The sequence below is a fragment of the Prunus mume genome, linkage group LG2 (assembly GCF_029339155.1).
Source record: "Prunus mume cultivar Tortuosa linkage group LG2, ASM2933915v1, whole genome shotgun sequence".
NCBI classification, from domain to species: domain Eukaryota; kingdom Viridiplantae; phylum Streptophyta; class Magnoliopsida; order Rosales; family Rosaceae; genus Prunus; species Prunus mume.
The window spans coordinates 21,523,587-21,549,944 of NC_142699.1; the positions used below are offsets into that span (position 1 = coordinate 21,523,587).

The 26,358-nt window shown below is 36.9% G+C and overlaps 3 protein-coding genes across 9 annotated transcripts; all 3 read right to left on the bottom strand.

Annotated features, from left to right (window-relative positions):
• Positions 1–8: 8 nt before the first annotated feature.
• LOC103321717 (WAT1-related protein At5g40240-like) lies at positions 9–3,088 on the bottom strand. 2 transcript variants are annotated; one of them, XM_008223543.3, is made up of 8 exons: positions 2,910–3,088; positions 2,740–2,799; positions 2,453–2,566; positions 1,766–2,000; positions 1,524–1,682; positions 1,271–1,422; positions 948–1,148; positions 9–357 (listed from the first exon to the last, which is right to left on the bottom strand). In XM_008223543.3, the coding sequence occupies exons 1-7, from the start codon at positions 3,086–3,088 to the stop codon at positions 995–997; spliced, it is 1,053 nt and encodes a 350-aa protein (XP_008221765.2). In that variant the 3' UTR covers positions 9–357; positions 948–994. The 2 variants fall into 2 exon arrangements, with proteins under 2 accessions (XP_008221765.2, XP_088900936.1); XM_089044810.1 differs by having other exon boundaries at positions 2,740–2,811.
• On the bottom strand, positions 2,516–6,898 carry LOC103321719 (WAT1-related protein At3g28050-like). Of its 5 annotated transcripts, none has more exons than XM_089044807.1 (8): positions 6,404–6,897; positions 6,226–6,288; positions 5,929–6,042; positions 5,515–5,740; positions 5,245–5,403; positions 5,001–5,152; positions 4,215–4,384; positions 2,516–2,553 (listed from the first exon to the last, which is right to left on the bottom strand). In XM_089044807.1, exons 1-8 carry the CDS (start codon positions 6,583–6,585, stop codon positions 2,531–2,533), a joined length of 1,089 nt encoding a protein of 362 aa, XP_088900933.1. In that variant the 5' UTR covers positions 6,586–6,897; the 3' UTR covers positions 2,516–2,530. The 5 variants fall into 5 exon arrangements, 4 of the variants coding, with proteins under 4 accessions (XP_088900933.1, XP_088900934.1, XP_016647390.1 ...); XM_089044808.1 differs by lacking the exon at positions 2,516–2,553 and adding an exon at positions 2,963–3,102 and having other exon boundaries at positions 6,404–6,896; XR_016123727.1 differs by lacking the exon at positions 2,516–2,553 and adding an exon at positions 4,447–4,602 and having other exon boundaries at positions 4,203–4,355; positions 6,404–6,898.
• A 4,851-nt stretch (positions 6,899–11,749) lies between these two features.
• Positions 11,750–14,140, bottom strand: LOC103321720 (WAT1-related protein At3g28050-like). Of its 2 annotated transcripts, XM_008223546.3 has the most exons (7): positions 13,555–14,134; positions 13,405–13,467; positions 13,176–13,289; positions 12,770–13,016; positions 12,487–12,645; positions 12,229–12,380; positions 11,750–12,113 (listed from the first exon to the last, which is right to left on the bottom strand). In XM_008223546.3, the coding sequence occupies exons 1-7, from the start codon at positions 13,731–13,733 to the stop codon at positions 11,975–11,977; spliced, it is 1,053 nt and encodes a 350-aa protein (XP_008221768.1). In that variant the 5' UTR covers positions 13,734–14,134; the 3' UTR covers positions 11,750–11,974. The 2 variants fall into 2 exon arrangements, with proteins under 2 accessions (XP_008221768.1, XP_088900939.1); XM_089044813.1 differs by lacking the exon at positions 13,176–13,289 and having other exon boundaries at positions 13,555–14,140.
• Positions 14,141–26,358: the final 12,218 nt, after the last annotated feature.

Consider the following 26,358-nt stretch of genomic DNA (forward strand, 5'->3'; position numbering starts at 1 on the left):
TAGTATGATTAGAAAGAAAAATAATGATATATAATTACAGAAACAACAAAAGATGTCAACAGATGTTTCAATTAAATAGTGGAAAATATGTTCTTCAAGAACTTTAGCCCTCGCCAATTGCCATCATTCCTTCCCTCCCAAGCCTAACTAACTTATTGTTACCTTATTTGGTACAACTAATGAAGAAGGAGATCATACATCTTAAACCAACTACCACAACTAGATTTCATTTCCAAACAAGAAGCTGCTTTCACATAAATGTTTCTGTTACGGTTGCCTTTAAGTTTGACCCTGCAAACTCGACGTCCAACTCATTCTGATATGATATGTATGATCATGCTCCCCATGTTCACAACCCTACATTTTATAGATACATAACTTCTCCAGTCAGGTATGGGCATATTATGAACAAAAGTACCAAATGTATATGCAGAAAAATACCAAACATAAATCTCCATATTGTGCCTATTACGCAAGTACCCACTGGCAAACAGGTCATTGCTTGCAATTAACCTTGACAGTTTCCCCTGCACCCGAGGTCCTACATTCGAATCCCCCCTCACCCAATATCACTTGCATAAAAAATAATAAAAATAAAACTTGACGTTTGGCTGCCATCTTCTCTAATTGTCACATCAACAGTGGTTGTTAGATATTTCCAACCCCACATGTGCACGATGGTGGTAGTTCACTATCTGTTGGTGATACAAACAGCATCATGGATTGTCTGGTTATCTTAAACAGTTAAAATACCAAAAATAATAGACCAACCCAGAGCCAAATCAGGCCTGAATTGGAGTATAACAACTGATGGAAAGGATGAGTTTTCCAGTTATCCTCAATTTTCCATGGCCTTCAGCAAACAATTCCACAATAACCTATCCCAATTTTCAAGAATGACAGAAATGGTAGCATTCTGAAAGAACGAAGAAGAGGAGATAGAGTACCCATTTGTTTGGCAAGATAAACCTCATGGTGTGATTACTGTAAACTTCTATATTTCATCAAGAGTGTTTTGTAATAGAGGGACCCGTTGGTTGCTTGTTGCCAAGCTCTTTGTCTCAGCACCACCATCCATCTTCTCTTCATTGGCTTTGCCCCACATCACCGAATAAAAACCAATGACAATTACAATTGCTCCTACCAAACTGCAGGATTCAGCAAGCAACTGATTTATTTCTTTTTTTTCACCAGGAACAAAGTTAATGTCTCTCACTCTGCAGCATTTAGATATGGTAGTTAAGAGGGAAAAACAAGGTAGAAATCCTACCTTCCAAGGTAGAAAGTATCCCCAACGAAAGTAACACCCATGGAAACTGCAACAATAATCCCCAAAGGCTTAAACATAGCTATAAAAACAGGCCCTGCCCTATGAAGGCACCATGTGGTTACACCAATCGTAAATGTCGAGCCAAAAACTGCCTACAATAATATAATTTAAAGGTTGAACAGCTTAGGTTCATGTTTTAGCACATATCTGAATCCAATAGGTATGTAATGGTTGAGTTACATTTTCCATTTACCGAGTATACAACAGCGATCAACCTCATTTTAGGTTTCAAGCTCCAAGCACTTAGGTCTGTTTCTACAATCAAAGAGACTACTACAGCTTGAATAGCCACAAAGAAACAATAATAAAATACCATAATTAGCTCTGCTGGGTATTTCTTTATGACTGATGCCTGAAACACATAATAGAATAATAACTAATCTCAATTTTCTACACAAATTCCACAGTTTCATAATTTAAATTCACAGATATTACCTGTATAATATAAGATGATGAAGCCAAGACACAATAAACCAAAAGGAGAATTCCTCCAATGACCCAGTTTGACTGTTGTGAGAAAAGTTGTTTATGAGACAATATATCAGTTGAGGATGTCAACAGAAGTGCAGGGCCCTTGTAAAGAGTCACAATGAATGCCCCTGAAATTGAAAGCATTGTTCCCAAGGATTTAGCTAGGGTACTGGAGCTTCTCCAGTCAACTGTTTCCATTCTGAAAATACCCAGTTGAATGAATTTAGAAATGGTTGAGGGCGTGACATTACCAAACTACCAGTCTACCACTGTCTCAAAATTTGTACAACTCTTATCTGTGGTGAGAGAAAGCTCATCAGCTGAAATTCTCATTGGAGACAAGAAAATAAGATTATTGAACTCTTTACACTGGTTCTTCTACAGAAATCTTTGAAAAACATAACAAGTACTGCAATGTGGATACAGCAGAAGAAACTTGATTCTCCCGGGAAACTAAGGCCAATGACTCAAGACTCAGAACATAACCTTTCAGAAACTTTTTTATTATTATTTTGCCCTAGAAGGTTTCTTTAGAAAACACAAGATAAATTTCCCAAGTAAAATAGAAACAAGCTAAAATAGCTTCCACTAAGACAAAAGTAAAATAGGTAACCCCAGAGGGTGGGGTGAGTAATAAGAGGAGGGCGTGACCTGAAGATGACTGCCAGTATGAAGGTAAAAGCAGGAAGGAGGTTGAGCATAGCCGTGCCAAGAGTAGGAGAGCTGTAATTAATCCCAGCATACCCAACAAACTGCGCAACGAATCTGCAAAATGCTAATACCAATCAAACCCACTAAACATAATCCACTTACCACAAGGCAACAAATTAAAAGTGTCAATTGTGCAAACAAAACCATCCCAAAATGCAAACTTTAATTTATCATATTATATGGGATTTTTCTAATATTGTAGTTTGTAGATGAAAATAGTAACTTACCCAATTAGACCAAGCAAGAAGAACCAACAGAGGACAGAGAAAGTGAGAGGAGGACGCGATCTAACAAGAACACTCAAAGAAAGGAATTACATTTGTGATCAAAGTAGGAAATTATAGTGAAAAACAAAATCTTTGGTTTCTGGGTAGTTCACAAAGAGAGATTTAATTACCTGTGGAAGGCTAAAGAAGTAGGGAGGAGGATGAGGGAAGCAAGAGCGTTGGAGTAGAAGACAAAGATGAGGTTGCTCATGCCAGTGGACATGGCTGCTTTGCTTAGTATTATGACCCCTGCTCCAGCACACTCAGTCATCATCATCCCTACTATAGGTAGTGCTGCAACTTTCCCCATGGCTCTGTTTTTCTCTTCAATCCCACAACCAGAATTACACACACTTTCTATCAAACTCGTCAAAATCGTTCAGCTACGCTTAATTTCAACTGACTAAAGACTCATTTTTTAATTCATAATTGGTGTGTCTGTTTGTCTCACTTTGCCCGCCACTTGGTTTTACTATTTTTTTAAATACGTTGTTTGCAACTGTTCTTTTTAAGATAAAAGAAAAACATTGTTTCAATTTTCTTTCAAGCATTGTCCTGTTTTTACCAGTTGTAACTTGTAACTCCAAAATTCAATGTTTATTTCATCTCTCTTTTCAACTTGTGAGTGAGATTCGAACTTAAAATTTTCTTCATGAAATTAAGGGAAATATTATTAGATTAAAAATTAATTAGTGATTAAATGATGAGTTTCATTAGACTAAAAACTAGTTAGTTATCAAATGATAAGTTGAATGGTGAAAACGTCGCTTTGCATTTCAATTAGTTGTATGCTCGATCGTTCCAGTCCAAAAATCAATATTATAAATTTTAAAATTAGTGAGTCAAGATAATTTAAGTGTAATTTTCATAGGGATCTGATTTCCTCACTCCCTTTTTCTCCACTTACACTCCCTTTTACTTTTTAATACTTTTTAATCAATTTTGTTCTTTCTCTTTCCTATTCTATCTTTACTTTACATTAATTTCTTTTTTACTTCACTTTATATTATTTCTTTTTCTTTACACTTAATTTTTCAACTTACACTCCATTTTTAGTGTCAAAGGGAAAAAAAATACTTAATTTCTTACTCGATTAAAGGAAAATAAAAATAAAAATAGAGGGCAAGTTAAAAAATTAAGTGTAAAAAAAAAAAGGAACTAATATAAAAGTGAAGTAAAAAGAAATCAATGTAGGGTAAGAGTTAAATAGGAAAAAGAAAGAACAAAATTGATTAAAAAGTATTAAAAAGCAAAAGAGAGTGTAAGTGGAGAAAAAAGAAGTGGGGAAATCACGTCTCTTTTCACATATGGGATCTCAAATCTTTACAATCACCATTAAAAAATTTAAATTTATTTGCATTTCATTACATTTAGACTATTTTAATAATCTAACCGCTTATGTGCACAAACGAAAAAGAACCTGCCTTGTTATTTACACAAGATACTTGTGCAGTTGTGCTTTTCTTCGATATTGTTTTGTAGTAGAGGGACCTTATTATGACCTAATGATTCCCAACGACTACCACCTTCCACCAGCTTCTCTTCTTTGGCCTTTCCCCACATCACCGCATAAAACCCTGTAACAATTATAAGTGCACCAACCAAACTGCAAAATTATTGAACAATTATCATTAATTAATTTGCTGACAAGAAGGCTTAATCATAAACCTGCACACTCGTTAAGAGGCAAAGACTTTGTAAACCATCTGTAGCTTTCAGTAACTTTCAATCAATCAATGAAATAAAAGATTCTCCACTGGCCCGTCACTAATCGAGGTTGGGGCACCCCATTTCTCTTCCATGATTATGTACTGGTTGTCGTTTCTGATTATTTTACAAGTTTTCCACCAATCAATTTTATGCTCTCAACCACCTTAATTTAACGAAAGTTTAATATTACAAAACCCATAATTATAGAACATATACTATTTTATTGCACCTAAAAAGAGTGAGACCACCGCTTATTGACTCTAACAAATTATAATTAGAGTTTACATAAAAGTACTCAATCTTTGAGCTCGTTTCAAATTAGTACTCAATTTTTAAAATTTTACACGCAGGTACTAAAATTCATAAATAAATAAAAACCTACAAGTTAACCCTTACAATTAATTGGAACGAGATCTTGGATAAACGGATAAATATGTTTAACTACTTAAGCTACAAATCTCTTAACGATTATATCCAAATGCTTTAATAACACGAGTTACAATTGTGCGTACCTTCCAAAATAGAATGGATCTCCCAAAAAGATGGCACCCATGATCACACCAAAAATAATTCCAAGAGGCTTAAACATAGAACAAAAAAGAGCTCCAGCCTTCCACACACACCAGGCGGTTAAAGTGTAACGGAGACCGATTGAAACAATTGCCTACATGATGAGATATATGAGCATACAAAAATGAATTTATGAATAAAGTTTGAACTTGAAGACATTATAGACATTGCTACTTGCTTGCTTACAGTGTACAAAACAGCAATCAGCCCCATATCCAACCTTAACTCCCAAGCACTTGCATCTTTAACTGCAATTAAAGTAACTAATGCAGACTGAACGGTCATGAATAAGCTTTGAAAACAGACTGTGACCACAACTGCTGGGTACTTCTTTAGGGTTGATGCCTGCAGATGTTTGGAATTAAGAAAATAAAACAATTCATTAATTGATTTGCTTGTTCTTTGCTTTGAGCTCTTGAAAGGGTAATTGAATGATTGAATGATACGCCTAATTACCTGCAGAATGTACCATAAGGAACTGGAGAAGGAGTCAGCTGCAAGAAAAAGGCCTCCCAGAACCCAATTTGATTTTGATGAGAAGAGATTGGGTGGATGTGATGATGGTGGCAGCATGATTGGCTGGCCTTTGTAGAATGTTACAACAAAAGCTCCTGCGATTGATGCTATGGTTCCCAAAATTTTGGCTTTACTGCTTGAGCTTCTCCACTGCACCTCTTCCATCCTAAAACCACCCATTTCAAACAATCAATGCATGTGATTACACATACACATTAATCTAATTGGTTTTTTCTTTTAAGAAATCAACTTATAAGAAAAAGTTTAATAGTTTTAGTCATTTGCCATGAGCTCTAAATATGTATAATTCAGATCAGTATTCTTATATTCCAATCAGAAAGAAAAAAACAGAACCTGAAAATGATGGCAAGTATGAAAGTAAATGCTGGGATGAGGTTAAGCATGGCGGTGCCAAGCGTGGCAGAGCTGTATTCTATACCAACATATCCAAATATCTGGGCAGAACATCTGCATGGAAGTAACTAAAATCAACCAGAATATATTTCTTTTTCTAAATATGCATCAATAAAGAACCCCTAAAAAATTCGCATGTCAATTGATTGAGTTATTTATCTTACAATTTACATGTAAGAAATTGCAAATTCACATGTAAAAAAGTAGTGTAAAGTTTCATAGTACTATGTTACCAACCCAAACAGGGCAAGCATGAAGAATCCGCAGAGTATGGAGAATGTAAGGGGAGGGCGCCCTGATCTGCCAATGACCAGAAAATCAAAGTAACATGAAGAGGAAAGATTGTCACACACCTTAGTGATGAACACAGTAAATTAAAGAATTAAGGCAGATGGAGAATTAAAGAAAGAAGAACCTGTGGTGGAAGAAGAGGGCTGGAGGGAGAAGAATGAGAGTGGAGAGGCCGTTGGCATACACAACCATAATGTATTTGTTGCTCCCTTTGGACATGGCTGCTTCGTTTACTATCATATTTGCAGCTTGAGCCAGAACCGCCATCACCATTCCTAGAAATGGCAGTAAACTCTCCATGCTCATCCTCTCTCTCTCTCTCTCTCTCTCTCTCTCTCTCTCTCTCTGGCACACACACACACAGAGTCACAAGGTCACAAAGACGGACCACTTCTCCGTTTTCTTCCCCTTTGCACTTGTAATTTTGTTGTAGGATAGAGGAAATGGCTAGTTTGTATATTTTCAAGGCAACTGCCAATTGTCTTTGGCAGCAGTGTTATGCTTTTCTTTTCAGACCCTCTTTGTAAAACGTTGTATTTGTTGTATAAAGAGATGATTTTTCTGAGCAAGCATGTAGATATTTTTCTGAGCAAAAACCCACAAGTGGTGTATACTCTGTGACTTCACTTCCGCTCAAATTAAAATTATGCTATATATTCGCTCACTACAAACTGGACCATGGAATGAGACATTTTGAGTTGGGTCCAATAGCCTTAATTATTTCGATCTACCGACTCAACCAATCAGAAGAAGAACCAAAAAAACTTTTTTCCTTTCCATTCATCTGATTTTCCCATTTGATAACTATTTCAATTTTAATTTTTAATTTTTAATTTTTGTGCTAGAGTATAGAGGAAAAAGAGGGAGAATGGAAGTGAGAATGAGAGTAAATATGAAATTGAGAGGGAAGATGAGAGTGGAGGATGGGAGGAATGAGTAACAAAAGTGAAAACAAAAATTAAAAACTGAAATCTATTTGAAATTGTTTTCACTTTCAAGTTTTGTTTTCACTTTTGTTACTCCTCGTTCCCATCCTCTCCCCTCTCATCATCTCTCTCATTTTCCCCTATACTCTATCACAAAAACTGAAAACTAAAAATTAAAATTGAATGCGCTTTGTAAATCATTTCTTGTTTTCAAATTTTAATGAAATGACAGCACTGATTCTATATTGAAAATGCTTTACATACATTAAACACATCATAAAAGCTACAGAGACCGTCGTACAATTCTATGTCTTATTTTGCAGCAGGGAGACCCTTTCAGTGGATGATTCTAAGCAACTCTGCCCTTCTTCACTGTCCTCATGCAACTTCTCTTCTCTGGCCTTTCCCCATATCACAGCATAAAAACCAGAGATAATTACACCTGCTCCAATCAAGCTGCAGTAAAATTGTGATTACTTCTTATGTACCATGAAAAAAAAAAAAGTGAAAAGCTGCATCTTTCTCTGCTACAATAATTTTGGTTAACCACTAGGTGTATATCAGTTTGAGCTCATATGTATCTTGTGTTGTACGTATTTAGTCAACAAAATACAGAGATATACACGTTTATTATACCTCCCAAGATACAGAGCTTGTCCCAGAAAAATTACATCAATGACATCTGCGACAACAACAGCAAGGGGCTTGAACATAGAAACATACAAGGCCCTTTTCTCTGCAGGCACCATGTAGACATGCTGATATGGAACGTAATCCCAATAATCGCCTACATGTTGCAAATTATACCTCATGTTATTTAACAAAAAATCTAGTCCATTATATGCCTTAAATTATACCTCTGTGTCATTGGGGTTACAATATGATATCAGAGTTATATGTGCACAGTTGCTAACTGAGTATAAAACCGCAAGCAATCCAATATTAGGTTTTAGCCTCCAAGCACTTAGGTCTTGTACAAGTGTCAGTGAGATTAATGCAGATTGTTAGGGGACAAAAAAGTTGTAAAAGAAGGTTATGATCAGCACTGCAGGGTACTTCTTGAGAATTAAGGCCTGCAAAAATTCAGGGCAAAAGATAGAGAATTGAGTGGCAACATGGAAGAGTTTATCTTGGAAATATCCGTTGTTATGCAGAAATACTGCAAATGTCTTAAATTTTGACAGTTTCACATACATCATATATGCAAATGTCTAAAATTTTAACAGTTTCACTTAATTATAAGCCCGCAAATGGACCTGAATTATAAGAAAACTCTATAATACTTAAACTCTAGGGGAAAACTCAATTGACCATTCAATATGGCCAAATATACCATACAAGCCTTAAAAATCCTAAAAATTATAATATTACCACCGAAGTTTGATACTTTTAAATTCTAAAAAAAATAAGAAAGCTAGTACTTTTTGGTTTTTTTTTTCTTCGAGTTGTAGGTTGTAGTATTTATATATAAAATCAATGTTAAAAATGGGGTTTGTTATAAATATCTATTAAATTTTCATATTCAATCGGCAACAATTAGATGTTTAAAACAGAAAATATGCATGCATGATTCTATACTTCCATGTACGCAGGTACACATTTCTACCTCTCTACCCCTACACTAGGATACCAATAATGCAATATTTTGCTATGATCTCGGCCAATAATACTATACCACGTGGAACGTTATTAGCCGGAAATAAAAAATTAATACTATCCTTGTTTTATAGAAGTCTTTCTCCACACGTACCGACCCCCTCATCTCATGAGGTTACTTGTTTGCTTGCTTGATCCATTCCCTGTATATGAAGGTAAAGTCCAATGGCCCAACGTGTTTGTTTTTTATCTGATACTAGACATACCAATTTTTCGGTTACTAATAAATGTGGCAATTTCTTAATTACTAAATAAAGTATACAATGGCCCATTTTCATATTGATCCGAACCAATCCATATGCTCCCATTTTTAATAAGATTCCGGCTAAAAGCATACAAGTACTATCAAATTAAAAAAGACCTAAAGTTAAGGACTTATCAATAGGTATTGTTACTCCAATACCCAGAATGAAAGGGTTCACTTTGACCGTTAAGAGTAGATAACCCATTCCTTATATCTTTGTTTCTATTACATTCTATCACATTCTATTCTACGATATTTGAGAATCACCGTCAACACCTACCCCACGTTCATTCGATATTTTCTCCCTGATTGATGATAGTAGGCACAATTCAAATAATCTATGCAGCTTCAACATCTGAAACAAATGAAAATTTATGAAAGTTATACAATGACTCATTGGTTGTTATTAGGGGTGGGCATGGTCTGAATTGGATTGGTGTCACCTCAAAATCACAGCTAAATCAATTACAATATAATGGTTTGGTTTGATTCGATTTTGACAAAAGTCATAAAGAAAACAAAATCAAACCAAACAAATTTAAAACGGTTTGGTTCGGCCAATTTGGGCCTAAGCCTAATTCTCTTTTCTTTTGCATTTTTTCAACATTGTTAGCCAATTACAGCTAACAAATTCACAAAGCTCAACATCTCAATTCAAATTTCAATATCTCAATTCAAATATTCATATATAATTATTACCTAATTAGAATATTACACAGTAAAATATAATATAAATAAAAAAATATACGCATAAACGGTCCTGTTTATTTTAGGCCAATTTACAAAAGTTCAAAGTTAAACTATCATATACGGTCTAGTTCCATTTTTAAACCGTTTGACTTTTTTTAAATCAAAATCAAACCAAACCGGTATTTATAATTTAATTCATCCAGTTTCATCGATTCGGCTGGATTGATGCCCAATCCTAACTGTCATACAACATTTTAAGCCGATAATAAATTTAGCAAGAGGCCTATGTACAAACCTTAGGTAGAGAGGGGACACCTTAGGTAGAGAGGGGACAGACTTACTTTTAATGTTAGACCACTAATGAGATGACATACTGACAGTAACATCCCTCCCACCGAAAATGAAGGGCCACACCATAGTTCAATTTCTTTTCTTCTATTGGCATTATGTTTTTTTTTTCTTTGTTGCATCGGATAACAAAGGAAAAAATGGCCACACCATAATGTTTACGTTTAAGTGATTGAGAGTGTTTAGTTATCCACATATTGTGTTCGATTTTATCTCCTTCATCTATATTAAAGGAAAAAAATGGAGTTTTTATATATATAAAAAAACATATCATCTCAACTATTTAACAAGAATATTTGTTTTCAAAAGTCATCAAGAGCTTGTTTGGTATTCAATTAAGATTTTAATGGATTTTATTTGACTTTCATAAACTCCACATATACTTTGATTGAATTTCATAAGAATTTTGATGAAATTTGTTAGAATCTTATCATAGAGTTTGATAGATTTTTATAAATTTCTATAAATTCAAAATAATAGTAGGCCATCATGTTTGATGTTGGGAATGATAGTAGAGACGGTGGTGGTGGGGATGGTAGAGACATTAATGTTGGTGAGGAGAGTGGTGGTAATGACCATTTCAAGTGGTGGCGATGGTGGTGGTGATAAATATCATGTCAAGTCATCAAGAGCTTGGCATTTGATGGTGTGCAAGACTTTTCATCTCAGTGCCTTGTTTAGTTGAAAAGCTTGTGTGAAGTGAAATGTTGCAATTCCAGTTGCACACAAGTGTTTTTTCTTGTTTAGGCAAAAAGGTTCTGTTCGAGAAAATGACTCCATTTGATCATTTTGAGCCTCCTCCTCTTCTTGGGCTTTCCCCAAATTACAGCATAAAACTCTACCATTGTTATAGCCGCTCAAAGCAACCTGTTGAAATAAGTTGGAACAAAGATATATGATGTAGGACAAATCATGGGTTTGTTCCTACGAAGGAAATTTGAAAAAGGAGACGAATTCAAAATCAGAAAATTGGGCTTCTTTCAAAATCAGAAAATTGGGCTTCACATATGGAAAATCATGTTTGAGCATCATCTATGGCACTAGGAAAAGAAGGAATGCATATTGGTATTGTATTAAGAAGTTTATTCAAATTATTAATCCAATTTTAGAGATTCATCCTATTTTCTGGTGGATTTTAGTTTATCTTTTCTGATTTAGACGTTTGTCGATCCATAAATCCGTGCTTCCCTACTGCATCACTGTAACTTATATCCTTGCAACCAATGACACGTTCTCTTTTTTCTTTTTTCTTTTGGGTCGGTGAATAAAACATGGTTTTTGCAGATAGCAGAGTATCTCCAAGAAATGGCACGCCAAACAAAAGTAGGATGGCTAGCCCAAGTGCCTTAAACATGGCAACATAAACAGGACCTTTTATATTCAATGCCCACAAATGAACACCAGTCCTCAGCATTACTTCAAAAGCTGCCTCTAGTAATCAATTAAGCAGCACATATAAGTTTTGGTTGAAAATCAAAAGAAAATTAAGCCAATAATGTTGAAACAGATCTTCCCTCACATTATACCCAATACCTATGAACTCAATATCAGACTTTAGCCTCCATGCATTTAGTCCTTTGACAGTAATCTGAGAAAGTGAAGCATATTGGATGGTGACAAAGATGCCACAAATTGTTGTTACCATTAACACTGCAGGGTAGTCCCTAATAACCCATGTCTGCAGATAAAAAAATCAGATAAAGAAATGACAATGATCTCACTTTTTTATCTGCCATTTCTTGTTTTCAATTTTTAAAGAAATGACAGCACTGATTCTATACTGAACACATTAAGACCATAATATTTACACAAGGCAATTCTGTGTCACATTTTACAGCAGGGGAACCCTTTCAGTGGATGATTCTAAGCAATTCTGCCCTTCTCCACTGTTTTCATGCAACTTCTCTTCTCTGGCCTTTCCCCATATCACAACATAAAGACCAGAGATAATTACAGCTGCTCCAATCAAGCTGCAGTAAAATTTTGATTACTTCTTATGTACCATGGAAATAAAAAGGAAGATATACAGTAATTGGTAAAAGTGAAAAGCTGCATCTTCATCCGCTACATATATCTATATTATACCTTCCAAGATAGAGAGCTTGTCCCAGAAAAATTACATCGATGACATCTGCGAAAACCACGGCAAGGGGCTTGAACATAGAAACATACACAGGTCCTGTTCTCTGCAGGCACCATGTACACATGTTGGTACGAAATGAAATCCCAACAATCCCCTACATGTTGCAAATTATACCTCATGTTAAGTAACAAATTATGTATAACTTAAATTAATTAATCCACTAACAATATGATATCACAATTATATGCAGAGTTGCTCACATAGTATAAAACTGCAAGCAATGCAATATTAGATTTTAGCCTCCAAGCACTTAGGTCTTGTACAAGTATCAGTGAGACTAATGCACATTGTATGCAGACAAAGAAGCAGTAAAAGAAGACTGTGATCAGCACTGCAGGGTACTTCTTAAGAATTGAGGCCTGCAAAAATTCAAGGTTAAAGAGAAAGAAAAGACGAAAAAAAGAAGGGTCATATCATATTAATTTGTACTTGAGGTAAGTGGGTGTTATGTCAGCTAGAACTTCTTGTACAAAAGTTCATCACCTGCACAATAAACCATAATGAGGTTGAGAAGGAGTCAGCTGCTAGAAGTAGCCCTCCAAGGACCCAATGTGATTTTTCTGAGAAGAGAAATAGATTACTGAATAGGCCAGTCCCAGCAGAGGACAAGCGTGCGTGTACGACTGCAGGGCCCTTGTAGAAGGTCACAACAAATGCCCCTGTAATTGACACTACAGTTCCTATAGTTTTAGCTTGGCTGCTTGAGCTCTTCCAATTTAGCTTTTCCATCCTAATTAAACAGTAAAATACAAGTAATCATGAGACTTGCTTTACAAATAATTAAAAGTGGCTCTAGAAAATACTTTCTTTTTTTAAAGTCATGATTTGAACAGAAGAAAACGACTGACGTTGAATAGTAAGAAAAACAGAAACTGTGGAAATTAAAAACCTGAACAGTAAGGCAAGTATGAATGTAAAGGCTGGAATGAGATTAAGCATGGCTGTGTTTAGTGTAGCAGAAGCATAGTTTAAACCAGCAAGTCCCATTAACAGTCCAGAAGATCTGTTTGTATGAAAATAAAATTAGCTGAAAAGTGGAAAAAGCCAAAGACAAGAACAACTTGTATTTATTTATTGGTTATTAGTTTCAACTTTCAACTGAGGTCTTTTTGACAAACCCAATAAGGCTGAGTAAGAATAATCTCAAGATGATGGAGAAGCTGAGTGGGGGACGCTCTGATCTGCCATCAAATGAAGAGACAAGTAAGTAAATCAACTTAAAGACAGAGAGAGAGAGAGAGAGAGAAACAGAGAGAAAAGGCAGAGACCTGTTGAAGAAGAAGCAAAAAGGGAGAAGAATGAGAGCGGCTAGAGCAAAAGAGTAGACAGCAAGAACATATTCACTCAGTCCGCTGGCCATGGCTTCCTTGTTTAGTATCAAACTAGTCACCTGAGCAAGAATCACCATCACCATTCCCACAAAGGGCATTGAAATCCCCATCGCCATATCCAAATCTCTCTGTCTCTCTCCGCCTCCCTCTCTGTCTCTCTCCAGGAATTATACTGGTAAGAGTCAAAGCCACAAAGGTGGAAGTATGAAACTGAAGCCGAGAATGGTATACTTTTCTGGCATAAATTAGTCAAGGATTGATTTTTCAAGCCCAAAAATTGAGTCACATCTGATGGAAGAATTTTATCACGGAAAAATCTGTTGTTATGCAGAAATAATGCAAATGTGTTAAATTTTCAAGTTCAATCGTCAACGATTAGATGTTTAAAACAGAACTATGCATGCATGATTTTATACTTTCATTCACGCAGTTACACGTTTCTCCCTCTCCACCGCCTATGCTAAGATATCTTGGCCCACGCGTACCCACCCCCCTCATGGGGTTGCTTGTTTGCTTTGCTTACTTCATGCCCTGTATATGTTTATGAAGGTAAAGGCCAATGGCCCAACTAATTTTTTTTTTATCTGATGCCGTTATTAATTGATGCGACAATTTCTTAATTATTGTGAATAAATAAAATTAAGAATGAGCCCATTTATGAAACAAGTGAAATTCTTCAACATCAATTGGTGTTTCTAGTATTATTTGAGGTATCATGTAATATGGACAACATTTTTTTTTTTAATATATAAAGGGACCTCACTGATTGTCATACAGCATTTTAAGCCGACAATAAATTTAGATGGGACATTTTAGAAAAAGCAAAAGGAGAGAGAAAAATTTTAAAAGAAGCAAAAATGGACAAAAATGCCCTTATTTATTTTTAGATTTCCCAAGAAATCCAATACATTTGCATGTCTTTGATTTGAAAGTTGAGTGGTTTTTTTGTCTTTTTTGAAAAAGCTTTGGCTTTTTCAAAAGTGAAAATTTTTTTATGTCTAAAACCTAAAAAACCTTACAAAATCTCAGAAAGAAAGGGAAAATGAAATATGCCAGACCATAATTAAAGTGGAACATCATTCCACCTCACACTTGAGTAAAAGTTGGACTTTATTCCAATGTTCTTTTACTACTGAATGCAAATGCCTTTGACCACCAATAAGATGTCAATTTTGCATGCTATTAATGACAGATTGACAATAACATCTAACCCACCCAAAATGTAGGGTCATGGTTCAATTTCTTTTCCTATATTGGCTAAAAAGGGGATAGCACTATTTTGTTATCTCAGTCAATAATGTTATGCCACATGAAAGTGTTATCACACGTATCATAGCGTTATTAGTGTTATCCCTGTTTCATGGAAGTCTTTCTCATTGTTTAGGCAAAAGAGGTTCTGTTTGAGAAAATGACTCCAACTTCAAGCTTCTAGTTTGATCATTTTGATCTCCTCCCTCGCTTCTTGGGCTTTCCCCCAAATTACAACATAAAACCCTACCACTGTCGAAATAAGTTGAAACATAAGCTATAATTTATGGAAGATTCAATATTATACCCAATATAGGAGCCCAAATTATAAATAAAAATTTAAAATATATATATATGAAATGGACTTTAGAACACCCAAATCTCATTTATAACATAACAAAAAGGCTTTTAACTTCTTTTGAATTACAAAACTGTCATTGATTTCTTAAAACAAACTCAACCCCAAAACCTTATAAAAAAAAGACTCAAAACACTCAATAGGGTATCAAAGTAATTTAATAATCAAAATTAAATTCAATAGGGCCAACTGTCATTTTTTGAGTTTTTTTTTTGGGTTTGTTTATAGATATTAAATTATGTAGGGTTTATTTATAGATTTAGTACTAAGAATAAGTATATAACTAAATATCTCATAATTTATATCTTTGCAACCAATATAAAGAGTATCATAAAAGATAACATTTACCTTCCAAGAAATGCCACGCCAACAAAAAGTGCGATGACTAAACCAAGTGGCTTGATTCAATGCCCACAAAATGAATACCAGTCCTCAGCATTGCTTCAAAAGCTGCCTCTAGTAATCAATTAAGCAGCACATAAAGTTTGGTTGAAAATCAAAAGAAAATTAAGCCAATAATGTTGAAGAAGTTCTTTTCTCACATTGTACCCAATAGCTATGAGCTCCTTTGACAGCAATCATAGAAATTGCAGCAGAGTGGATGATGACGAAGACGCCGCAAATTGTTGTTACCATTAGCACTGCAGGGTAGTCCCTAACAACCCATGTTTGCAGATAAATGAAATGACAGCACTGATTCTATATTGAAAATGCTTTACATACATGATATACATCAAACACATGAAATGACAGCACTGAGTCCTCGTAGAGAGTCACTACAAATGCCCCAGCAATTGACGCTACAGTTCCTATAGCCTTAGCAATTTAGGACTTGTTTGGCATTCAACTTGAATCCAACTTTTTAAATTCAAAAACAAAATTTGAGTTCAAACAATGAAAAACTATTTGGTAGTCCTATTTTTAAAAACTCAAACTCAAGAACAACTAAAAAAAACACCCTAATTATTAAAAACAAAAAATATCTGTTTTTTCAATTTTTTTTCTAACAACCCACAAGTTCTCAAAATTTTAAGATTTGAAAACAGTTTTCAAGTTGCACACCAAACAAGTTTTTGAATCTTAAAAATAGATTTAAGAACTCCTTGTTTTAAGAAAAATCAAAGATTTTGAGTTTCCTATTTGAATAGGATACCAAACGCCCCCTTAGCTTTTCCATCCTAATTAAACAATAAAATACAAGTAATCGTGAGACTTGCTTGACAAATAATTAAAAGTGGCTTTAGTCATTATCTATGGTGAGTTGGAAGAAGAAGAAAAAAATCATGATTTTAACAGAAGAAAAAGCTTGACGTTGAATAGTAAGAAAAACACAAACTGAAGGAAATTAGAAACCTGAATAGTAATGCAAGTATGAATGTAATTAAAGGCTGGAACGAGATTAAGCATGGTTGTGCTAAGTGTAGCAGAGGCATAGTTTAAACCAGCAAGTCCCATTAACTGTCTAGAAGATCTGTATATATGAAAATAAAATTAGCTGAAAAGTGGAAAAAGCAAAGACAGGAACAACTTGAAGCCCAATAAAATAAAGGCAAGCCCAGAATTACAATGGAACTAAGGTTTTTTTTATAAAATACAATATTTGGTTTGAATACTTTAGGTTAATTGTATTCTTCTCCATAAGGAGATATATAGGAGTTTACAAAGGTGTTTTATAAGAAAATAGGTATAGTAATTAATTAGGAGAATATCTCATAATTATACAAGGATGTGTCGACTATATAAAACAAGAAAGTAAATCACCTAATTAACTTAGGAAATAAATCTCCTTGATTTAGTGGGTTAACTCACATCAACACTCCTCCTCAAGTTGGTACATATATGTCATCATGGCCCAACTTATTAAGTAAGTCATAAAACACTCATCCATAGACAGCTTTTGTTAAGACATCCGCTAATTAATCTTTTGATTTTATGAAGAGTAAATAGATGATCTTGTTCTCAATTTTTTCTTTGATGAAATGTCTATCCACCTCAACATGTTTAGTTCGATCATTTTAAACTCGATTATAAGCAATATCGATAGCTGACTTGTTATCACAATATAACTCCATTAGATTTTCTAGTTTGAAACCCAATTTTGTTAAGAGTCTTATGATCCACAATAATTCACAAACTCCTTGAGCCATTCCTTGATACTCTCTTCTACACCAGACCGAGCAACCACATTTTAATTTTTTACTCCGCCAAGTGACTAGGCTACCTCCAACAAATGTAAAGTAACCCAATATAAAGCATCTATCTGTAATGGAACTAGCCCAAACTTCAAGATTTCCATTCTTTGAGAACATTAATCCTTTTCCAATGGCTGACTTTAAGTATTTAAGATCCGATCAACTGGATTTCTATGAGAAACACTAGGTGAATGCATAAACTAACTAACCACACTCACATCATATGCAATATCTGGTCTTGTGTGTGCTAATTATATCAACCTTCCAACAAAGCGTTGATAGTGTTCTTATTGGTTGGCAATCGGTCCACGTCTTCACACAACTTGTGATTCATCTCAATAGGTGTGTCATCATGTCACGCCCCGGACCCGGGGGTAGGTGGAAATCCCGCGCCCGGTGCGTGAGAAAATAAATAAAATAAAATAAAATGAAAAGAAAACTGAAATAAGGTTTGAAATAAACTTCTCTTATAAAAATAGCTCCAAAATTACAACTTTACAAGAAATAAACAAACAAAGCTCTAACACTCTCAACTAATTTAGCCTCAACTGGTTTAGTCCTTTTCTTGCCCACTAACTCATCTGAAAAGTTAAACAGGGTGAGGGATGAGCATCCACAGCTCAGTAGGAACATGAGATCTTACCACAGTAGATTGATATAACTAAATTAAGTGACATGCAATCACACAGCCAAATATCACATTAATAATATTAATGTATGAATGCTCTTCATCTAATCCCGTTAATTCATATAACTGGACAAGCAGACCTGCACGTCCCATACCATGCTTATACCACTTGGTCCCGAATGCCCATTTATATGAATTAACACCCATTTCAATCATCCCATTATTCCCCTTTTGTTAGTCATCTTGTCTAACTCCCTTTCGCCAGTCCCGAATCACCCAATAAAAACCATGGGCACTGTGGGATCCCTGAGACCTGGTACCTGCCAAGAGTTAGACTCAACTACACAAAAGACTATATCCATTACCCTCTTTTCCATTATTATCTTCTCCACCCAACAACTCCAACCAATTACCATGACATGATATAATTATGCCAACATTATTCAAATAGTTCACTATACATAAATATCTCATATCAAGAACATTATACAATATCACACATAATATAGAGCTCACGAAATTTAATTAAATCAATCTTATGTAAAGGCTCCCAAGAAATCCCTACCTCGATTCCAAAGCATTGCTCCAAGTTAAGAAAATACAAGCTAACTTCTATATCTCTTCCAAGAATCTCTCTCTCTCTCTCTCTCTCTCTCTCTGTATTTTACTTCATTTCTCTGTTTCTCGTTTTGTTATTGACAACATAAGGGAGAGGCCTTATTTATACTCTTACAAAACTTGGGCATGAAGTAAGAATAGATATAAGGATAAGCTTAATGAATAAGGATAAATACGAATATAGGAAGATAAAATCAAACTATTAATTAACTAACTTCTTACAGGAGCTATTAAAACATACAAGCTTTGAGCTTTGAAACAATGACACATATATTGGTGACAAGGATGAAATATGCAAGTGCCACACGTCCACTCCACCTTAAGATGATTAAAACTCATATATATATATATATATATATATATAAATTACTATGTCAATCCTCTTGTCCAAGTTAACTTGCTCAGAAAGATAAAAAGAGATTTGTTTTAGCTATTCACAAGATGTGAATAACACAATTCTAATAATTGAATATTATTATAAATATATACGATTATATAAGTTAAATACCCAAGAAATATCTAAGAATTTAGAGAAAAACAAATAATATAATTTATTCAAATGAACTTATGTATATATATATTTACTAAGTACAAATAATTATTAAAATAGCATTGTAAACGTAAAACAGTACATATATATATAAATATATATATATATATAAACGTTTAATTTTCTTTAAAAACTTTTAAGAGTATGGATTCTCACACATCAAGCTTACATCCAAGCATTCTGTTTGGGCCAAAAATTGACACACCTAGCCCAGCGAAAAGATGGAAGCCCAAAACTGTAATAGTCCAAAGGCTCATCAGAGCAAACAAGGCTGATTTGGGTCTCACAGGCCCAATATAATAGGAAGAGGGAGCCCAGAAATAGGAACAATCCCACGTGACATCTCTGGGATAAAGAAAGTCAGCAATGGCGGAAGTCAGCAATGGCAACTGTCATAGAAGAAGTGATTGAAGGGTTCATGACATCAAATTGATTCTGAAAATCTGAAGATCAAATCCCTCTTATATATGTATATTCAGAGATTTTTCTTCTGTCTTTACAGAGAAGGTAATTCTCCCAAGGAGATAAGCAAGTTACAATCTTAGAGAGGGATAAGCAGGAAAGCAGGCAGCTGTCCAGAAAAGGAATCAAACTAACCATCACGGGTAAAATATCACAAGGGGCAATGAAATTGGGAAAGAGATTAGGTTCCTTTTCAAGAAAATCAGGGAAGTGATTGCCTATCTGAGAGCCTATCTGCCAAAACTGAAGAAGAAGAGGAAAAGGGGGGAAATATCTTTGCCGCCCAATAAATAAACACAATCACCCTACTCCAGAGAAGAAACAGTTTACTATAAATACAAGAAGGAGTGAACAGGGGAAAGGACAACCAAAAAATCAATCAAGACAACCAAAAAATCAATCAAAAACAAAAACTCAAAATGATCACTTGATCTCAAAAAACCTTCAAAACACTGAAGCAACCAAAGCTCATTGAGCCACACACAAAAACAACAACAATCAATCCAACACTCAAGTCATCAATCAAACAAACAACTCAAAATCAACCAGAAGCTCACTTGAATTCCAAGTGAAAACCAGCTTTAGATTAGAATTCTCAAGGTTCAGACTTAGAAAATAAGTCATTCAAAACGAGATTTCTCTCGTTACAAATTTGGTTTAGCAAAAAGCCAAGACAGGTAGAGCTTGAGCTTTTCCCAAACATGAAAACCTCAACAAATTTTACAGTGCAGTCTCTAGCCCACTGAAGTCCTCGAGAACAGCCACTTCGCCTTACAGATCAAGAAGCCGCAGCTTCTGCCCACTGTAAGCTTTACAAAAGCTTAAGGTACATTGAAGCTCGCCAGAATCAACCTTTGGTATCGATTTATAGTTGAAGCTTAGCAATCGAGTTGTCAACGGTCCACCAGCCCGGCATCTCCAAATTCGGCATTTCCAAACTGTCCCGAGCCTCCCATCCAGCAGAAATGGAGTTCCAATCAGATCTTCATCTCTCTAGCATGAGTATTTATTGTTATAGTTTTGTAAAAGGCGTTCGCCTAAAAACAGTTTAAATTCCATCAACCATTCTGGCCAGAACAACCTCTTTATACTGAGATAAATTGTTAAAGTCCTCACCAGTCTGAGGCAAGAAAAGAACTTACTTGGGAGATATTCCTCACCCAAATTCACAATCGTTTGTTTGCAGAAATCAGAACTTGGGGCGCAAGTTATTTATTCCAAACTAAGTCTGCTAGAATTTTTATTACTAGCAGTGGCACACTCGCACACCAAAAGAAAGTGACTTGTTGACCAGTTTATGGTTCTCAAGGCAAGGGGGAACTTTGCCCTTTCTTCACAGGAGTAAACGCAAAATGGGCAAACAATTTGGCACACCTGGGACTTCTCAAGATATAGTTCTTACCACCTATGAATACCGGAAGCTCCAGCCGTAACCCACATCACGACATGGAAATAAACCAAGTGGCCTCGGGAAGGACTGAATCGAAGAAAGTGATGCCCGATTCAAGACATGGCAAAGACAGGAGCAGGAGGTCCAGACTAGCTCGAAGGATGAACTGACATAGAATCTGTGTTACGACAAGAGGTCACAACACAAAGGAGCCAAGATACCCTAAATAATATGACATCCATGATGCAATGGCAGGTCAACAGCAATTCAGAAGGATCGGGAGGTCGCCATGGCTGTAATTCCTAATCCCGATGAGGTGGTCCAAAGAACTAGACCTTCCTATGGTCCCCACCGATTGGCATGGCCATGTCAAGAGAATTCTCTCGTGCACAGTGTAGCCGGATACTGTAACGGGAGAAATCCAGCCGACACGTGGAAATGGTTTTTCCCGTCTAAGAACGTGGCCCCAATACGCCGTAAGCTCGCGCCAGACAAGTCCCGCAGAATCCGCCAGAGCCTCACTTGTTCCGCAGCAAGCGCCCCACAAGATCTATGGAAATTCTCAACAGCAGAATATTACCTTACAGCCCGTAAGATGAACCCTAATCCATTCCTCCACCGCAAGAGGAAGGAGAAGCAGGGGGAAACTATCCTTATGCCAATGACGATGTAAACAGCAGGGGCAAACCGAGGAACCACCCAGACTGGAAGAGCCGGAGGAGCACAGGGAAGAAGTTCGCTTAGACCATATAGGCGTAACCACGATTTGCTCAAATGTAACAGTGGACAAAACCCCATCCTCGTTAATGCTCTAAATGACGTGGGGCATTGCAGAGGATGATCAGGAAATGATGGAGCCTGAAGCCGTGAGGGGGAAAGACCCACCTATAGGAAGCCATATCCACCTTACATCGATCGATACCCTTGTCCCTGTGTTTTAAAGTACCAAACTTCACTTTATTCAACGGAGAGGATCCTCATGCTTCATCAGTTGAGCACGTAGGCAGATTTTCCACCTAATGCATAGCCATAGAGAATAACCCACTGTTAAAGCTAAGACTTTTTGGGAATTCTCTCTCGACAAGCTTTCACTTGGTACACTAACCTCGCCAAAGAAATTCTATTCAGACTTGGGAGCAAATGGAGAGCGTCTTCCATGACTACTATTACAGGATTCAGCCAGAAGTCACCATCAGTGACCTTGCCGCTCTCAAACAGAGTGAAGATGAACTGCCAAGACTTTATAAACAGTTCAGAAGCTCAAAATGAAGTACCGAATCCCCATCGAAGAAAGACACTTCATCCAAATGGCTCAGTCCCTCAAAATTTCTCTGACGAAAAGATTTGATGGGATGTTGTTTGGAGATCTGCAGAATCTGGCAGATAAAGCGCCAAGTACGAGGAATTGCTCAGAGAGGAACAGCAGAAGAGGAACTCTTCCAAAGGCACGTATTACAAATCCCATTCTTCCTCAATACATATGATTGAGGTGGAGTCAGAAGAAGATGCAGAGGAATCGGAGGAGAGAGAGGTTGCAGTTGCGGAAATGGCAAAATTAAAGCATCCCATCAGTTGTAAAACCCTTACAAAGCCTCCAAGGGATCAAAAGTCGCCACCATTCACAGGAGGGTTCGTTCCAAACAAACCCATGCAGAACAAAGTATATTCTTTCGATCTGACCAAAGTAGATGCTTTGTTTGATGAAATGTTGCTACAGAAAGCAATAGAGACGCCTCACAGAATGCCCAAACCAGAAGAACTCAAGGGCAGACAGTATTGCAGATGGCACAATTCTTGGAATCATTCTACCAATAGTTGTGTTGTTTTCAGAGATGTTATACAGGAAGGGATAACAGCAGGAAGGCTGAAGCTAGTAGAAAAACCTCCATCCGTCACCACAGATCTTTTTCCCCCGCCACAAGTTAATATGGTCAACCTAAATTGGCCAGAACGAAAGAAGGACAGAATACTATAGAGGTCGACTCAAGAAGCAATAGTTTCAAAGGAAACTATGGAAAGACTAAAAGCAACCATTTCAATTGAATAGTGCTCGCAAAGTGCAAGTGTGAGGTCGAAATGCCGGAGGTAATCCCGAAAAACAGGATCCGCCACTCCAAGTGTTTTTGACCGGATTGGAACCACGCCCAGATAAGGCCAGACAGAGAAACTACCCTAGGCCTGTCCAATCCAAAGAAGAATGACTAAGCAGCCCAAGGAAGAAAAATCAATAAGAGTGCCTGTATGATAAACCTTTGACGCCATCATTGAAGGCGTGTGGTATTCGTCGGGAAAAGTGGCATCCAACAATGAAGCCGACAAGAACCCAAAGGAGGAGGGTTCAGAGACAAGATCGCACATTCCTCAATAACGAGAAAACGCATGTGTGCTTCAGAGAACAATTCGCCAAAAAGGGAAAGAGCTGTAAATATTTCCCAGCATGTAACAAGCAATCTCTCAACCACAGAAGTTGAACAAAGTAGAATCCTCAAAGAAACCTTCTATCCATTCTACCTCCGCCTCAGAAAATCTACTTAAAACTCCCCGACTGCAGAGGAAAAAACCGATCCTATTCCAGGAGAAGGGCAAGGAGACTGGGTTGAGGAATATGAAGAGGAGCAGCTGGATTATGAACCATCTACAGATGACTGAATGCGCTCCTCGGAATGTAAGAACTAGGAGAATGGACGGAGGAGTATGATGGAGAACAGATGTATTATGACGGAGAATTGGATGTGGAAACCGAGGCCTTCGGTGCAGAATTGGAGGACTTGTTACGTGGTCGACCTAGGCATCAATATGGTGTTCATTCCGCGAAAAGTTCTGGGCGAGAAGGACGTAAGAGCACTGACTGAGACGATTTTCCCAAGAAAGTTTTGAATGCAGCTTGGCGAAGAAATGCCGTAACAACAAACATCCCGTGATGTATGAATAACCCACAAGTTGGCTACAGATCGCTTTGCTTCTCCAAACCAACCAAAGAAATGGCAAACCACCTCGCACTTTGTTTATAACAAAGCAAACTTTGGGGGTGTTCCTATTCCCAAAACTATGGTAGATGGAGGTGCAGCCATCAACCTTCTGCCTCACAGAATGCTGAGCAAAATGGGCAGAACAGAAAAGGATTTAATTCCAACCCGCCTGACCGTCACCAATTTCGCAGGAGGCATCACCAAAACCCTTGGGATCCTAGATGTGGATGTTTTAGTAGGAAGCAAGAAGCTGAAGGTTGCATTCTTTGTGGTAGATACTACCTCTACCACTTACAATGCATTGCTTGGCAGAGACTGGATTCACCAGAGTCTATGTGTTCCTTCCACTCTTCATCAACAGTTAGCTTTATGGAATGAAGAAGGCTACATGGAGATAATAGAGGCCGATCCACGGCCATTTCTACCTTCTGCCATGTGTTGTGAGGCAAGGTATTATCATGATGACCTTGGTCCTTTCACCTTCTTTGGAGTCAACCAGAACGGCCGCCCCCATGGTGTCACGGCCCAGAGGCTCATTGAAGAAGGTCTAACCAATTCCTTGGAGGATTGGAATGCAGACCTTTTGTTCTAAATTTCCATAGCACTAATGTCTAGTCCCAATCAACAAGAAAATGATCGAGCTGCAACAATCCGGTCCATTACAAAAAGATTGTTGATATACTGAGGAAAGAAAGTTTTTTGCGCAGAATTCCAGCCATCAATATGGCAGAATTCACTCATGAAAGCACGGAAAGCCAGGAGGAAGAGGAACTACAGGAGGAAGTGCTAGATTTTGCACCACCAAGATCAATGACTCTCTGCCAGAGGTAGAAGATCCTTTGCAGGAAATAAACTTAGGAATAGGGGAGGATCCAAGGCCTACCTTTATCAGCGCACTATTGAAAGAGCCACTTAAGAATGAACTCGTTGCACTTCTACAAGAGTTCAAAGATTGTTTTGCTTGGCATTATCATGAGATGCCAGGATTAGACAGGGAGTTGGTAGAACACAAGCTGCCAATCAAAGAGGAATACCTTCCGGTCAAACAGGCCAGAAGAAGGATGTCCATGGACACAGAACTAAAAGTCAAAGAAGAAATAGAAAGGCTACTCAATGCATGATTCATCAGGCCTGCCATCTATGCTGATTGGCTAGCTAATATTGTACCAGTTCTAAAAAGGAAAATCGCGCTGTAATCTGTGGATTACGTAAATCAATGAAGCCTCTCCCAAGGATGAGTACCCTATGCCAATGGCAGACATGCTAGTAGATGGAGCTGCCCACAACCAGATGCTATCTTTTATGGATGGCAACGCAGGTTACAATCAGATCATGATGGCAGAAGAAGATATCCACAAGACAGCCTTCATGTGTCCAGGGCATATAGGTGCTTTTGAATACACTGTAATGCCTTTTGGCTTGAGAAATGCAGGGGCTACCTATCAAAGGGCAATGAATTCTGTTTTCCACGATATGATTGGACATTCCCTGGAAGTTTATATTGATGATGTTGTGATTAAATCACCAGAGGAGGGAAACCACATGACAAATCTAAGAAGAGCATTCCTAAGAATGAGGCAACATAAACTGAAAATGAACCCAAAGAAGTGCGTTTTTGGAGTTCAAGCGGGAAATTTCCTAGGATTCTTGGTCCACCAAAGAGGCATAGAGATCGACAAAAACAAAGCAAGATCCATCATAGAAGCTTTGCCACCTAGGAACAAGAAGGAATTGCAAAGTCTCTTAGGAAAAATTAATTTTTTAAGGAGATTCATATCCAATTCTGCAGGAAAGATCCAGCCCTTCTCTTCTTTGTTAAGATTAAAACAAGAACAAACCTTTAAGTGGGAAGAACAGACTAACAAGCTTTTGAGGAAATCAAGCATTACCTCTCAAATCCACCAGCTGTCCCCACCAAAGAGAGGCAGACCACTCAAGCTCTATATATCTGCATCAGAAGTATCCATTGGAAGTTTATTGGTTCAGGATAACAAGGAAGGAAAGGAACAAAGTGTTTATTACCTAAGGTAACTCTAACAGTAAGTGGAAAGAAAATATTCTGCAGCTTGAAAGACTTTGCCTAGCCTTGTACTTCACTGCTGTAAAGCTCAGACATTACATGCTGCCATACACCATCTATATCATTGTCAAAATAGATCTGATCAAATACATGCTAACAAGACCAATGCTAAGAGGCAGAATTGGAAAATGGACCTTGGCCTTGACAGAATTTGCCTTCAGATATGTTCCTCAGAAAGCCGTCAAAGGACAAGCTATGACAGACTTCCTAGCAGATCATCCCGGAGAGGAGATTAAAAATATGGAC

Bases quoted from the DNA above. Each gene is read 5' to 3' on its own strand.
- LOC103321719 (XM_089044807.1), bottom strand. From the start codon at position 6,585: ATGAGCATGGAGAGTTTACTGCCATTTCTAGGAATGGTGATGGCGGTT. The intron at 6,043-6,225 runs GTTGGTAACATA...ACTTCCATGCAG, and splicing joins TTCATGCTTGCCCTGTTTGG to ATGTTCTGCCCAGATATTTG. The intron at 5,741-5,928 runs GTTCTGTTTTTT...GGGTGGTTTTAG, and splicing joins ATACTTGCCATCATTTTCAG to GATGGAAGAGGTGCAGTGGA.
- LOC103321717 (XM_089044810.1), bottom strand. From the start codon at position 3,088: ATGGGGAAAGTTGCAGCACTACCTATAGTAGGGATGATGATGACTGAG. The intron at 2,567-2,739 runs GTAAGTTACTAT...AGCATTTTGCAG, and splicing joins TTCTTGCTTGGTCTAATTGG to ATTCGTTGCGCAGTTTGTTG. The intron at 1,149-1,270 runs GTAGGATTTCTA...TGAATCCTGCAG, and splicing joins GATACTTTCTACCTTGGAAG to TTTGGTAGGAGCAATTGTAA.
- LOC103321720 (XM_008223546.3), bottom strand. From the start codon at position 13,733: ATGGCGATGGGGATTTCAATGCCCTTTGTGGGAATGGTGATGGTGATT. The intron at 12,381-12,486 runs GTGAGCAACTCT...TGCAACATGTAG, and splicing joins TGCTTGCAGTTTTATACTAT to GGGATTGTTGGGATTTCATT. The intron at 12,114-12,228 runs GTATAATATAGA...ATTTTACTGCAG, and splicing joins CAAGCTCTCTATCTTGGAAG to CTTGATTGGAGCAGCTGTAA.